Source organism: Melospiza melodia, chromosome 2 (assembly GCF_035770615.1).
Source record: "Melospiza melodia melodia isolate bMelMel2 chromosome 2, bMelMel2.pri, whole genome shotgun sequence".
Classification (NCBI taxonomy): domain Eukaryota; kingdom Metazoa; phylum Chordata; class Aves; order Passeriformes; family Passerellidae; genus Melospiza; species Melospiza melodia.
The window spans coordinates 9,791,083-9,807,619 of NC_086195.1; the positions used below are offsets into that span (position 1 = coordinate 9,791,083).

General features: G+C 36.3%; 1 protein-coding gene across 1 annotated transcript in view; it reads left to right on the forward strand.

Annotated features, from left to right (window-relative positions):
* CFAP47 (cilia and flagella associated protein 47) overlaps positions 1-16,537 on the forward strand; it is a 259,541-nt gene that overhangs the window by 82,858 nt on the left and 160,146 nt on the right. Inside the window, exons 38-44 of the mRNA XM_063182155.1 lie at positions 1,007-1,157; positions 1,824-1,912; positions 3,221-3,304; positions 8,968-9,035; positions 10,131-10,276; positions 15,122-15,224; positions 16,151-16,377. Coding sequence (XP_063038225.1) covers positions 1,007-1,157; positions 1,824-1,912; positions 3,221-3,304; positions 8,968-9,035; positions 10,131-10,276; positions 15,122-15,224; positions 16,151-16,377 — 868 coding nt within the window. The remainder of the gene's footprint in view (positions 1-1,006; positions 1,158-1,823; positions 1,913-3,220; positions 3,305-8,967; positions 9,036-10,130; positions 10,277-15,121; positions 15,225-16,150; positions 16,378-16,537) is intronic.

The window sequence follows — 16,537 nt, forward strand, 5'->3', positions numbered from 1 at the left end:
TGTGACCAGAGCAGACTTCTTAAGACTTGATCCTTAAAGTGGCTTTAGGACTGTATGTCTCAGGCAGTTTATTCCTCTGGGTGCCTGCACCACAGCATGTTTTTTTCAGAACATTTTGAATGGTGAGGTGACCTAGGAGCCTCAGACTCTGGGGGACTGGGCAACTCTTCAGTGTCATAAATGGAATTGTCTGGGGGCTCTGCAGCAGGAACTTGACAGCTGTAAGAGCCATGTTTACATAGCTTCCAGGGTTTCATAATCAATATTCAGAATTGACAATTGCAGACTTACTGCCTTTTTAAGACTGATCTCAAAATCAGAGAGACATTTAGAGAGCTTCAAAGTGAGACCCTCAGGCACTGCAGTTTTCTTATTCTTGCTTTATTGAAGGGCTGATGCAGATAAAGTTAAATGTGTACCTAGTCTAAACTCTCATTCTGTGTGGTCTTCTCCACTTTTCTCGTTAGAGAGAAGCTGTTGCTTGTACAAGAGAACTTTGGTTTTTCTCCCTCTTAGTTGCTCAGCTTTACGAATTATTCTGAAGAGTTTTTAAACTAATTTCTTTCTCACTCTTCATCGATAATTTGATTAAAATCAAATGATCTATCTAGATCTGCCCCCAAAAGGCTGCATGACTGCTTAACTCAGAAAAACCTATTCAGAGAGGAGCATAAATTGGATCAGTTGTTAACTTAGGTTAGTACTCTAATGAAAGAGAACTTCCTTTGTGTGTGTGTGAAGAAAAATTAAGCTATGTGCTGATATAAAAAGCAATAAGGATTTAGTATTGTTCTTTATCTAGATAGTTCTTTTACTGAATGTTTTAGGATATTCTTAGGCAGAAGATTATACTACAACAAAGTATTTCAGAGGAAACAAATTGCTTTCTTTTCTAGGACCCTTCCCTTTTCTTGGACCCTTCCTTACAAAGACTCTGAAATGTGCTCCTGAAATTAGATTTCTGAGTAATTTATGAGCCCTGGTTTTGTGCTTTTTTTTCCCAAAGGAGACAAGGCTTTGTAAATGTGGAATTCACAATTCGTTTCCTGCACCCTGCTGAGGCAGTATTGCTGCTGATCTCAAATAAAGTTGATGGAATAGATGGTGCCACAATGGCATTCTCTCTGAAAGCTGAAGTTAAGAGTATTGAGCCTCTTGTAAGTTTATATGTGTATGATTAATATTGTGACAAAAAAATATTGGTATTCTGCACATGATATCAAACAATAGGGGGCTGAGATATGAATGAAAATGTGAGTAACCATCAGCATTCACCTTTGACCTGTGAATTTTCAGATTTCCAATGTTAGACTATGTACATGCAGCAAAAACCCCAGGAGAATATGTAAGATTCCTAAGGACAGAAATCATATTTGGATCCTGAATAAACTGTAAAAATTTGCAATGATTGCTCTGAAAATAAATCTGGAGTCCTTTCAGCCCTTTTCAGTTATTGGAAATCCTGTTGTGGGGGTGTTGATGTGCTTCAGCCTAATGATTTCTGATGTCATATGTAGAGGGACCACAAGCTTTTGTTGGATGTTTCTGTATTTATTTGTGCTTTTTAACCACAGAGACTCTGTCAGGTATGTCCCAGTCAGGGCAGGTAGGCCTGTGTTTGTAATCCACATTCATCAAGCACATCTGGAAAGACTTCTGAACCTAGATGATGTTTATGTGATTCTCTCATTTTTTTAGTCCCCCTAAATGTGTTAGGGCAAGAGAAGGTTGGGGCAAGAGAAAAAATAGAGGAAATGTGAAAATGAGAAGGAAAAAACAATGATAACTTGATTATTGGTCTTATGGTTTTTGTTCTCTTTTAGGCTATAATAAGATGCAGATCCCCATGTTATGAGCTGAAGAAATTTAGCATAAATGTCACTAATCCCTTCAAAACTGATGGCATATTCAGGTAGACAGTGATATAAAGACAATTCTTTAATGATCATCCTGTCTTATCCACTCTTTTCCATAATTTTCTTCTTCTTCTTAAAAATGTAAAACCTGGAGGTTAAATGGTAGGGATTTATATTCCCAAAATTGTTACAAGCACTATGAAGTGGAAGCTATCATAATGAATAAAGAAGATAAATAAGCCTTAATTGAAATCCGTCTCAGTGTAAGCAGAAAAGCTGGAGCTGTAATCAAGCAGAGTTCATGAACCTTGCTTGTATTTTTGTGTTTGGCTGAGGTCCAGCAGAATTACAAAGAGAAACAAGCCATGTTAATTAATAGTTGGTTATTTTCCCCCAATCTGCTTTATTCTGCTGTTTAAGTTATTAAGCATGCAAAAGAAAAAAATGCTTTTGCCTTGGGGCTTGCATCATTATCAGTTAGTCTAATTTTTAATTTGTATTCATCATAGCTGCAACAACTGCAGAGCTATAAATGTTGTTTTCCTGAGTACAAAGGAAATAGATTGTTGTACCCATTTAAAATCTATTTATGTGATCAGACTCCATATTTTGTCTTTTGTCATTAGAACTAAGCATTGGTTCATCTCATTCATTTATTTGGAAGAACCATCTTTCACAACATTTTCAACTTGTTTTTTTATGCAACATGAATATACATGTTGCAGAAGCTGCAAATTAAACTTTTCTTTCCTCCACAGAATAGGATTAGTGTATACAAATTGTAGTAATAGCAGCAACAGCAATAACAATCCTGTAGCAGGACTGTTTCCACTGCTCCAAGCCTCATGTGTAGGAATCATATAACTTTAATTAGCTTCTGTCTTTTATTTTTAAGTTCTTGAGGTGGTCAGTGAGGCTGAATTAGTCTTATGGTTTGGATAACTCCCTTGGAAATTATCAATGGAGTGATGAAGTAATTTAGTTTTATGTAATTTAGTATAATACAATTCAAAAGCTACTTGACAATTACGTTAAGTCATTATCAATTTGGGCAACATTTGAACCATTAATCTAAAGTAAAAATGCTTTGTATCAGGCTTACAATCTTTAGAGCAATCTAGTGTTTCATCAGGGGGTATTTTATTAACTTGCAAGTAACACTAGGAAATGCTTGTTTGATACCAAGGGAGGAAATTTTTTACAGAAAAACTGGGGTTAAACCACAACAAGTACTTTTAAAGTATCTTTAATTGAAAATAATAAACTTCTTTATTGAGCCTGCATTTAAAAGTTAGAATAAATTGAGTTTCATTGTCATTCTGCAAGTTAAAAATGCAGTCATTATTGTGCTTGTCATACTCCAGGGTGCTCTTGCTGGAATCCACACATTTAATCCACCCAGAGAAAGTGTATCAAGTCAGGCAAGTAAAGCAAGAGCAAAAGTTTAGGTAAGTTCCAGATAACAATTGCTGACTAGAGTATATTGGATCATCCATTTCTATTAATATCACCTGTTTATGCATGCTGTGTGCTGCCTGTTATAAAGAATTACAGCTTATGGAAATGTCACAGGGGATGCCCAAGCAGTCCCTGAGCAGTGGGGCCCCCCTGGCCAGCTCTGCCTGGGTTCCATGCTGAGCCTGATGCTCTGTGATGTCCCTTTGGCCCCTCCTGATGCTCTGTGATGTCCCTTTGGCCCCTCCTGATGCTCTGTGATGTCCCTTTGGCCCCTCCTGATGCTCTGTGATGTCTTTTGGCCCCTCCAGCTCAGCCACCCTGGCCATGTCCCTCACAGGCTCTTGTGGCTCTGCTCCCTGGCAGAGCATGGGAAATGGAAATTCCTTGACTTACAGTAAGCACTGCTCAGCAGCAACTAAAATATCAGAGTTTCATTATTCTCATCCTGTTCTAAAATAGAGCACTGTGCCAGCTACTAAGAAAAAAGAATAAATTCTACCCAACTGAAACCAGGACAGTGCTGCAAAAAATTATAAACAGATTAAAAAATATATTATTCAGTAATTCAATAATCCTTTATTTAATAATTTAAATTAAATAAATATATTAAATATATTAATTTTCTATAGCTGGATGTAATTTCTAAAGCTCATGTAAACATTCAAAATCCTAATATATATTAATGTATATAATTAATATATATATTACTATAAATATGAATATATATATAAATATATATATTTATATTTCCCAATAATACTTATTCAAGTATTATTGGGAAATACCATAAACTACTACCTCTTCAATACTGTAGGTTGAATTGTAATTATAGGGACGTTCCACAGTCATGTCATGAAATGCAGACTGTTTTTCAAATTGCTTTTTAAAAAATTGCAAAAAAAATGAGAAAAAAATTAAAAGCAGAAAGATAATGAGCATTTTATTATTAAGAAAAAATATACACATTTTTAAATGGAATAGTTTTGTAAAGTGTAATTCATACTACACTTTCTACTAAATTAAAAAAAGTGTATAATAATTGCTGATATAGAAAAGGATTTTTTAATCATCTTGCATATTTCAGCTTAATTTATCCCCAGACAACCATTCTAAATAGTGTAATTTTCACCACACATGCAGATCTCATTCTTACAGAAATTTATTTCAGGGCATCTTAGGTCTTTAGAAATTTCCAGTACTGATTTTCTCTCTGTTTAGACGTTTCTGTCATCTATGATAAGTAAAGCCACTTAAATGCCTCCTTTCAGAAGATCTTTTTCTTGAATGGAACAAACTTCTGAAATTTGTGTTAAAAGATAGTGTGTGAACATTTCATGACTGATCAGTAAGGAGATTTTGCCCTCAATCTTTTTTATTCTTTTGGTAAATCCATGAAATGCGGTGTACAAATTGAGGCAAATTCCTCTAAGTGCTCTGTCAGCATAAAACTGCCACGGGCTCAGTGCTTTCCCTTTGGGTATTTGTGTCTGTGACACTGATGGCAGGACCAAGGCATGCACATGACAACTTCATCATCCCAGCACGACCAGCTGGGCTCAGAGCTCCTCCTGCATCCTCCCCTGTGCCTCCAGATCTGCCACATCCACTGAAACCTCCCTGCAGGAAGCTTTTCCTGGCAGGTGACCCTTTTCCCTCCCAGCTTTCCCCTCTGGCAGTGTCACAGGCACCCAAAGTGGGGTCACTGAGGCTGGAGAGGAGACCAACCCTTCTGTCACAGTGTGACTGAGCAATCCCAGTGTGCAGCTGGAGCTGAGGAATTGCTATGTCCCTGCTGGGACACAGCACTAAGCCCAAAACTCCAACAGTAGCCCATGTCCTTCAGTACTGCAGGCAAAACTTCTTTATTCATTCAGGACTGGATGGTGGTGGGTGAGAAGCACAGTGCTTCTTTTTTTTTTTTTTTTAATGCACTTGACATAGTTTTAAGTATACTGGGACAAGACTTTTCCAAGTTATCCACTTCTCTGTGCTTTTCCAAGCCCTTGACACTTCAATTATTATCTTTGGTCTGCATCTGTGTGCCAGCATGGTCTGCTCCCTGTGGGACAAGGACAACAGGTGGAGAGAAGCACACCACATGGCACAGAAATTCTGTTTAATGAAAAATTACTCATAGCTTTCAAGCATGTTGGTATTTTTAAATTATGACCATTAGGAAAAAAAGTATCAAATGACTGTAAAAGTTCAAGGTTACATTTAATAGGTAACTTTTCCTTCATAAATTTCCTACTGTAAAACTAGAAAGTAGTAAAGATATATCAATGTTTTACTAATAGTCCTATTCTAAGACCATGGCTAAGCAGATTGTCATATGCAGTAGTGTCCATAAGGCTGGATCTGGATCTGTACAAAAGCACAGATTGATTTGCAAAACATGCTGTGAATTTTGATAGATATTTTTACATTAAAAAATGTATTTAAACCAAAAAATGGAAAAAAATTAATGAATTGATTTCAAATCAAGCTCTTCATTGTGTATAGCTTCTTACTGTTAAATTAATTACTCCTTTTTTTAAAACTGGAGATAATGTCAGGAATTCCAAACAATTTCAATTTTCCAAATTTTATTCTTACACTTTCTGTTCTGATTCTAAGCTGTTTCATGTGCCAAGGAGAGAATTAGGTTATGCAGAATAGCTGTATTTACTTACTGGAAGAATAAAGAAAGAGTTAGGATCTAAAAATGGTTTCTCTCTGTAATTTAAAATACAGTTTACAAATATGTTATCAGGAGTCATTACAATGCAGGGTAATATTTGATATCAAAGAAATCCAGTTACTCTAAGCCTTAGTACCTATTTTGGGCAGCTCCTGTTTTAGTTTCTATCCTACTCTTTGTTCTGAGATCACAAACTGTTCCACAGAGTGTAGAAACTGGTGAATATTTTAGATGTGAATTTTGTATTCAAATGTTTCAGTATTTGCAATGCATTTCTAAGCAGTTTGTTGTATCTCTTCCAATAAAATCTTTGCTTGCTAAAAATCCTAAAGTTCATTGATTAAGATGCTTCTCTGTGACTTTAAGACTTTCTTATGGTGTCTGGCACTTCTTTTTTACCTCCTTGATAATATATAGAATCTGGAGCTATAAGCTAGTGAATTCTTCTCCAAATGCACTTAGGAAAGGGGTTTTTTTTGTTTGCTTGTTTTTGTTTTTGTTTGTTGGTTTGTTTGTTTTTTGTTTTTTTCCCTTGTGCATTTGTTGGATGTAAAACAGAGTTATTGGCTTGTTTGGAGCCTGGCATGAAGTGTATGCACACTCTCTGAGTTGACTGCAGAGATGATTTTCCTTTTGATCTGGGTTTTTTGCACACTGATAACATGGCAAGCCCAGTGTAGTGTTGTCTTGGAACTGGTATCTGACAACTCAGGTAGCAGATACTAGACTCTTTTACTGGTGCAAAAGTATGGAAGTAGGTTGAAATTAGATGATCTTCAAGGTCCCTTCCTATCCAGTCTGTGATTTTAATCTGAACTGGTGAGAATAACCACAGCAAGAATGAAATGGAAGTATTCACACCGCAACAAGGCAACTGAAAGGTGCCCTCATTAACTCATCCTTACCTGTAACATAATCTTGAACTTTTTGTTCATTTCATGAACAGTAAAATTGTCTTACTCTGTCAGCAAAAATCCCCAATCCAAATGAGGGGCTGTTGGAGAAGCTGCTTGATCTCTCTCTCTTTCTTATGAGCTGCTCTTGTTTCCCCCCCAGTCCCCAGCTGCCTCTGCCCTGGCCTTAAATATTGAAAGACCACAATGAGGTTTTCCTGGAGCCTTTTCTCCTCCAGGATATCTTCATGGGAGAAGTGCTCCAGCCCTCTGATCACTTCTGTGTTCCTCCTCTAGCCCCTTCTGCCTTTTTTGTGCTGGGGACCCCAGGGCTGGGGGCAGCCCTGCAGTGGGGTGTCACCAGAGCAGAGCAGAGGGGCAGAGTCCCCTCCCTGCCCTGCTGCCCTCGGGGCTCTGATGCAGCCCAGGACACCTTTGCCTCCCTGGGCTGTGAGTGGACATCACCAGCTCATCTTTGTTTTACCAATATCCTCCTCCACAGGGCTGCTTTTGAGCCCTTCATTCCACATTCTCTGCTGATCCCAGGGATTTGCCTGACTCAGGTGCTGTGAACAGGCTGTGTAGATTTATTTTATGGCAGCTTTAAGCTCTTCTCCCTAATCCTTTTCCTTATTTCTCTGTGTATTGAAAGAGGATGTATTGAACCAGACTTTGAACATAACCAAGCTTCTTATACCTTCTGAGCTTTATTCCTTTCAGTTTTATTATTGAGCAAGATACTATTTCTTTTTGTTATGGAAGAATGAGACACAATGTTCATGTCTTCCACAACACAGGTTTGTTTTCTTTTCCCATCACTTACCTGCAAGTGCTTTGTTCACTGAAGAAAAAAAGTGATACTGAGAGAAGTTCAATACCATGTTAAATCAGTCTAATGAGTTTCTCAGTGCTTCAGATTTGAAAATAGGACTTATTCAATGTATAATTCTCACCTGTGAAAAATGTATTTTGTTTACTATTATTATTTTTTCATACAGCTGTTGAGCTATTTGTTACTTTTACAGTGATTCTTCTGCTGTAGTCTCTGTTTTTGCAAGCATGACTTGGCATTCTCGTTCAAAGATAAAGCATTGAGAGAAATGATGTTTTATATAAAATTAGTATTTTTTAATGTGAGATACTTTTCTGTGAAGTACAATATAAATCATTTGTTGTATGCATATACTCAGAGATCATTTTCTTTTCTGTAAAATGGTTTTAAGTATAGATATTAAAACAAATCTCCAGGGTAACATATTCTGAGAGTTTTGCACATCCATTTGTTTAAGGTTGTGATTTTTTCTTAGCCCAGCAAGATTAACTATTTATTTTAGGAGAGACCCAACATCAAACATTGTATGTAGTAATGGTTTGCTGTATGCTGGTTCATCAAATTTTACTGCTGGGGGGAATAACTTTTGTGTGTGGATAATTTAAAATCAGAGTTTTGAGCTGAAACTCAGTATTTTTTGAAACATTGCAGTATTGTTTTCAGCATCTTTGAGCTCTGTGCATGTCATAAATTAAGTAAAATTCTCCTTCCATAAATGTAACTGCACAATCTTAACCCCTGTCAACAATGGTGGGAGTTACTTGTGAAGAAGAATAGAAAGCTACATAGAGTCACATTAAGAAAATATGATGGTCAGGAGCACAGTTTGCTCCTGTGGTGGAAGTTCAAAGGAGATTTTGTTTGAAACTGGTTTTTTGAGTATATTTGTTCTTTTCAAATACACTTGAAAAGCAATATTGTAATGAGCAGAGTTCAGGTGATTAGGTTAAGATTTGTCCCTTTCACCTTTCTTAGACAAAGCCTTGATTACATTAGGTTTCTTTTGAACAATTAACTGCAATGTTATTTAATGTAGATCATTCCTGTAGCCACCTCAAGTGGATAGGGTGATTTTTAGTATTATTTGTTGGAAAATGGTTCCAAAATGTAATGGTCTATTTTGATGGGGTTTTTTTGTGTTAACATTTGCTTTTCTGGTGTTTATTCATAAAAAGGGGAACTAAGGTACCTATTGATAATAAACATGTCCAGCTTTAGAATATTATTTTACTTTTTTTTTTCTTTTAGTTTTGAAAGTAGCATATTAAATTCAAAAAACAGTGTACTGTCTGAAGATTCAAAGAAAGAGACTTTCTGTAAGTACCTATGCAATACCTCATGCCTTACTGCAGTAAAAATGAGATTATCTACTGAAGCAAGATTTTGACATCTAAGTATGTTCAATAAATATTATATATGGATATGCTCTGTAAATATTATTTTTAGTTTTCATAAAATTTTGGCCTCAAATTGCGCATCACAGTCAAAAATTCATCCTGAAGAAGAGAAGGTTCCAGGGTGATCTTATTGTGTCTTTGCAGTACCTGGAGGAGTTACAAGAGAGCTGGAGAGGGACTTTTTACAAGGGAATGTAGGGACAGAACAAGAAGTGATGACTTTGAACTGAAGGAAGGCAGGTTTAGATTAGATATGAGGAAGAAATTCTTCCTGTGAGGGTGGTGAGGCCCTGGGGCAGGTTACTCAGAGAAGCTGTGGGTGTCCCATCCCTGTTCTATCTATTTGGTCAGAGTTTGGCATAATTTTCCTATGTCATCTCACTCGTTGCTGTTTTCACTTTCACATATATTCTCAGGTCTGCTGTCCTGCCTAGAAGGCCAGCCAGGAAAGCTTGAGGGTCAGTGTCAGATTGTGCTTAGCAGATGAAAAACACACAGTGAGACAGTCAGAGCCTGCCAGACTCAACCCTAAGATTCTTTCCCAGCCTAATGCTTTTGTGAAAAGCAGTGAAAGAAAGCCAGTGTTGCCAGTATTTAGGTTTTGCCTGTTCTAGAAGATGTCAGACATAGTTGCTGCTCCGAGAGTGAGATTCTTTGTTCAAATAGTAGTAAATTATACTTTTCCTTCTGATGAGAGTAGACTTTTCTTAGAGGCTGTACCTCCTTAAAGAATTTTTAATGGTGAGAACTGACTATTTTCCCATGTTTTGTTTCAGTGCACAGAATAAGAACACAGGTAATTAGCAAAATGTATTTAAATAATACAGCATGCAATATTGCAGCACACCTACACAAGTGTAACTGTAATTACTGTTTATTGATTACGGGCGTGCCTTAAATACTGATTGCTACAGGAGGCTTTATACAGTATATATCTTTTTTTAAACTCATGCAGCTAGTTTATTTTACAGCCTGTGCTGTTGTATCTAAACATCCACAAACTTATTTTAACAGCTGATCAATCTAGCCTCCTGCATGAGTTCTTCAGTCCAATGGAAAACCTGTTCTTGAGAGGGAAAGATTCTGCATCCTTAGATATTCACTTCCTTCCCTTTAATCAGGAGAAGCGTTACTGCACTCTCATTCTGATTAATGAAAAGGTAAGAATAAAGTGTGTGTTCTGTGTTTATCATGTCAGGTAAGAATCAGGCTTTGGCCAATTGTGCATGAATAGGGAAAATGAGAGCAGTGCTGTGAAAAGGGACTTGGGGGTCCTGATCAAGGGCAACTATTTACTGTCCTTTTACACATAATTAGAATTATATGAAATGCTGCAAGCAACTTTTCACTTTAAAACCACTAAGTAATAAAAAGTAATACTGCAGGGAATGTTATTTTGGTGACTTTTCTAGGTGTCTGAGCTTCAGAAAAGAAAAGAAAAGAAATTTAAATAATTTGTCTTGACGTGGGTGCAAGAACAATGCACAGGCAGGGAATGGATAAAGACTTTACTGTTCTGTACTTCTCCATGTATTCATCCCTGTATTTAGGCTATGCTGTCAAAGTAGAATAATAATTTTCCTTGCTGCCTCTTTTTAAATTTTCCTCTCAATCAGAGTTCCATTCAGAAAAGACTGTACATGAATACTGTCTCCAACAACCTTTCAGTCTCTCTTGACTCATGTGGCCTGGGTTTTGCCCTATATACCTAATTGAAATTCAGTCAAATCACCAAATCTGATTTTGATCATATTTCAGAACCTCAAACCTTGCAATCCAGCTTTTGGATGTTCCTGTAATCCTTTATCTCAGCAGTCACAATCTTATTTCTGTGTCTCTAGTCCATCTTTTCACCTCTTTAACCTGTCTGCTGTGTTTTGTCTCTGGCTGTCAATGTTTTTCACAACCCTGTTGTTTCTATAATCTTCTTTTATGTGTGGCTGATCTCAAGGTTTGGATTCTGCTTCTTACTTTCCTGACAACGCCTCTGTGGTTCAGCTTCCCCTCTGTTCAATTATGAGCCTCTGCCTTTCTCTCTGCCACGTTTTGATGATTTGTAACAATGCATCTGAAACCAAATTACTTTTCCTCCTGCACATTTTCAGCCTCCATATTTTTACCTTCTATAGAACATAGAACTTCTGCTAGTGTCTGATGTTTGTGTGTTTGATGGGATTTTTTATTACTTAAGCATGACTTTGGCTATGCCACATGGCCAGCTTGATTTTTTTATCTTGTTCATAAAGGAAAATAAGACTGATACAATGATGCCCAATTCTGTCTTTCTGACTCTGTCCAGTATGTGAAAATACTGGTTATTTTAAAAGAAAACAAACTATATGACTGGATGTCTTAAAGAGTGTACAGTTCTCTTGATTTTCTTGAAAACTAGCTGAGATAGAAGATGGATTTCTGTTGAATTCACATTGAAATAGTGAGCTCACACCTTATTGACAGTAGGGAATCACCCACAAAGAGTCCCCATGTCAGAGGGTAGCAATCTTTGTGGATGGTTCAGTGGAAAATCAATCCAGTGCTCAGCATCATTCAATGAAAGAAATTATTAGGGAAGAAATACACACCAACAGCTGTACATTCATAGAGGAATTTAAGGTCCATCAGTTTAATTCAATGAAATATCTGGATGCAGTCTCTAGACAAGGAAAAACCTGGCCTACAGCTCTCTGGGAGTAAATCTGAGAAGAATTTCCTTTTACCTGTTATTATTTAATACCCTTTAAATCTCAGACAATTTATCTGTTTGTTGTATCTTTATTAGAAGCAGAAGTTCACACCCTGGCTGAGAAGAGTAGGCTCATGGTACACAAGGAACAGAGCCTGAAAGCTGAATAAATAGTGAAGAGAAGGGAAATTGAGACATGTTAAGGAAAGAGTGTTAATCTAAGAGATGTGGGAAGAGCTATAGGATGGTCATATTTCAGGTGGAAAGAGAAAAGTACATTTCTGACAGCCCCAGTGCTGCCTCCAGTGGTGATGTAGAAGTAAATTAGAGACCCAGCTACTAATCACTGTTCTTAACAAAGGTTTAGGTGACCTTTTCACAGCAGGAAGCATTAATGCCTCAGAGAAGCTGCTGTTAAGTCCTGTATGGTAACTTTTTCTGGATCACCTGGTCCTTCCAGCTTAGCTGAGTAGGTGTGGTGCATTTAAAGGCTCCTCAAAATGCAAATTTTTTGGTATGCAGAACCTCAGGTTAGAAAATTAGCTCCATCTACTTAATTGCATCATTTGTGAGGAATTGTATTAAATCTCCTATGGAAATATGAAACTGCAAGATAGCTAACATGATTTTAGGGCTGTATAGTAATGGCACAGGAAGAATTTGGCTTTCTGAAATATTTTGTATATGGCTGTGATATTTCAGTCATACCATTATCTAACTGACAAAGTGCAGCCAGGATCTTGTATGATGATCAAATGACTTTACACAATGAGGAGTCTTGTATCATTCAAATATGGACTTGTGCTGTATATAAAATCTAATAAATAATTTAATTTAGCATTGCTGTGATTTTTTCCTGCCTACCTTTCCTACCCTTTTTGGCAAATAGACCAAAACAGGTATCAGAGTAGGTCTGCTCCTTCATTACAATCAATGAAGGATTGAGATTTAAATCACTATACTTGAATCTGATTGGGAATTCACTGCAGCAGCTATATATCTGTAATAACAGCAAGAGGATACACTGATTCAAGGCTTCTGGCCTCAAGGATGTTCCTTATGTTGAATTAATATATTTATGTTAACTTTCCTAAGGTTTGAAATGGCAGCACAAGCCATTTAGCACATTTCTCAAGGATTTGTTTCAGTATTTTATTGTTCTTTAAGAAAAATTGAAACAGAAATTTTTCAGTTTTTTAGCACAGATCTTTTCATAGTTGATATTAAATATTGTTAAACATAACCCCGTTGATTTTTAAAAAATATATCTTTGTTTCCTGGAGGTAATTTAAATGTGAGCAATGTGGAATTTTTGATGATAATGATTTATTGAATCATAGTTTAAGAGTGTCAGTCCAGACTTTTACAGCTAAGTAGTATAAAAGTAAATTGTTTATTGAAAGAACACTTTGCTATCTGTTGCTCTTACTGGCTTGCAAAGGCAACTACAAACTCCTCATAGCCCTACATTCTTTTAGAACATCAGATAGCAATGGAATTGGATAGAAAGTTCAACAGCTCTTTTATTAGCTGTTTTCATTAACAGTAAACCCTGCACAATGCTGATGCTGTCCTGTTTGCAGCTGATGGAAAATGGAAATATAAATCATTAATACCATGGGCATAAAAGCTAAACTCTCCAAGTTCAGTGAAATCCCCATTCTGTTCCAAAGCATCAGGAAAAAAACAACTCAGTGGAAAGAAAACAGGATTTGCATTCTGTGGAGATCAAAACCCCAGAATTCTTCAAAGCAAAGAGGAAATTGGGGAATTTTGTTCCTTCCAATAAGCATATTGATTTCAGCAAGGCCAGGAAAAGCAGCTGATAGCAGAATGGCATCCCAGCAACCAGCACCTTCCTAAAATCAGTTGTGTGTGCTGTGAGCTTGTTAAGGGCCCTTATGGAGCCGAATCACTGTGTCAAACAGGAATAGCTCCTGTTTAAATTGGTTCCCAGGGGTGGCTGTTTGTGTGTGAGAATCCAATTTTGCAGGAGTTTTTTTTTAAATCCTTCTCAAGGAAGATTTGTGTGAGCTCTTGAATCAAGAAGGGGAGAAAATGCCATCAAAGTTGAATAGCTTTCCTTCTGCTGGGTCAGAAATATAATTGCAGTGTTTTCAGCCTTAACATAAATATCTGATGAAACTACAAATGAAGGCGAAGGAAAAAGCAAGGTTTTTTATGCTATTGAACATTATTAAAAGGAAAACATTGTGTTGGTTGGCAAATGCGCTAAATTATAGAAACTAAATTATTTCCTTCATATCTGGAATGAAGAATAAAAGACAGAACATGTGTTTTTAGGGCAGAGTTTTACAGAATATGGTTTATGGAAATAAAGAGAGAGTGAATGTGCAAACTGTATCAGGCATTGCAGAGACATTTAATTCTTTATCTTGCAATCAGGAGAAGCTAAAATTGTCTGAAAAAAAATTGTGGTAAACACAAAGAAATTATCAAAGCAATATATGCAGTATATATGTTAAATCTCCTGCCTAGTTCAGATAGATGTAGGGTACCTAGCTTAGATATCTTTTTAGTTTGGGCATTCTGATTGTGGACTTAAATCTGGAGTACTTTCAGTGAGTTTTCTTTTCTTCAAAAATACTTTCCTGTTTTCAATTTGTGCCTTATTTTTTCATTCCATCTATAACTCAAACTGTTATTTCTTGGCTAGTTATCCTTTCCTCTATGAAAAATGAATGTATTTATTTGTTCTAGGTCATATTTATATTTACTTTCAAGCTTCTGGCTTCTGTAGATTTTCCATTTTTAATGAAATAATTAAGATTTACTAACTTAATTATTTTAAAGGAGAATTTGCACATGATGTTAACCTGCCTTGACTTTTTTTTTTTTTTTTTGCTTTCTAGAGAAATGTTTCTGGCACAAAACTGTTGTAAACATTTTTATTAAAAAAAATTCCAAATGGTGAAGAACAATTGGTTGCTCATGAACATGTTTAATTATATGTAACTGTACTAGATAGTTAGAATTCAGTTTTTTCCTGTATTTATGGGTAAGGGTACCCTTATTTAGTTAAATTATATGATGAGTTAGAAAGGATTCTGCTTTTTGAAATTTTTTGACTTTTCAGATTTAATATTATCAATTAAAGTCACTTTATTATCACAGCATGGCTTGAAATAATAATTTTTTTATATTTAGGCATAGTTTAAAAAAACCAGTTCTCCTGAGTATGTAAATTGTTGCTCAGGTCAGACCTTAGATGTTACTAGGATATCTTTGCTGTTGGTTGTAATACTTAGCCTTCTGTTCTGCATGAGTTGCACTCTGAAGGATGTGTGTTCTTGTGTTTCAGATTGGAGAATTTGTGTACCTGATTGAGGGATCAGGGGATTTACCCCTAACTTCAGAATTGCCTACCTTGGATAGTCCAAATGTTTTGCATGCTACCTCAGAAGGTACAGTGAATAGAAAGGAAAAGAGTAAAATACAGCAAATAATTTTTAAAAAATATTCTTTTATTTCTATGGATTTTTCTTAAAATTATTAAATACATGTGGTAAAAAAAAGAAGTTGTTTATACTGAAGTGTAAAAAATGCATTATAATGAATTTATGCGACATTTCTTCTAATGTTTTCCAGTCCATTCTCTTCCGAACATCAGCTGGTCGTTGGTGATCTTTAGCTTGTATTGCTTTTAACATAGTCTACATAAATACTTTTTCATAATTTTTCTTATTTTCTTCTTCTAAATATAGGTTGCTAGCCATATGAAGCAGGACAAGTCATCTTTATCTAGAATTTTTCTAGCTTTAGAACATGAGTTTTGTGTGCAGTGATGTGATATTCCAATGCTTTTGTCTTTAAATAGTGAGGGATAAACTCCTGTCAGTCTTGTTTCAGAAACAGTGTAGGACTTGAAATAATTGACAACTGCTACTTGAAATAATTTCTGGAGGTTTCTTTTAGAGGAGATGAAAGATCATCTAGAGGGGTGAAAACATGGCTGTGTTGTGTAGGTAGCAGAAAGACTTTGGGTAAACTTTTAATACTGTCATAATGCTAGTAACACTAAAGTCTGGGATTTTTTTTGTTAGCTAAGTTATTAGCTAAGTTATTAGCTATTTCTTGTCCCTATTAGCTAAATTTTGGGTTGCATTTCAGTCTGCTAATTTTTACTTCCCTCTTATGTTGAAAAATAAAGTATTACAGGTTATAAATGGCATGTACTAGTTAATAGCATGGAACTAAACTTTGAAGGAATTTTGTATTCTTATTTTCTTTAGAGATTAGAAATTTTAAATACTCTCTGCAGTTCCACCAGCTGATAGACGTGGTGTGTGGTTTTGTTTTGCTCTTTCATTTCTTTGGGTTTTTTTAACAGATGAATGCACAGCGCATCCAGTTTTATATTTGAAATGTGTACTCGGTCAGACTCTGGAGGAGAATCTGAAGATCCCAGTGATCAATGAGCCAAGGGAGAGGGCCCTGGCTCTGGCTGCCCAGCAGCAGATGTCAGCCGAGGAGTATGAGAGGAGATTGATGACAGGGACTCTGCAGAGCAGCAGCGTTCGAGTTGCAACAGCGTTGTTGGGGCTGTCTGGAGTAGAGGTGAGAAACACAATCATCTGGTGCTGCAATTAAATTTAGTTGTCCTTGATTTGTGGGACTGAATTGTTTTCATGTTTCAGGTGTGAAGTTATATTTTTTTCACATATCTGTAATCTGACAGTTACTGATCCCAATTCCCCCTCAGACACTGCAATATTTT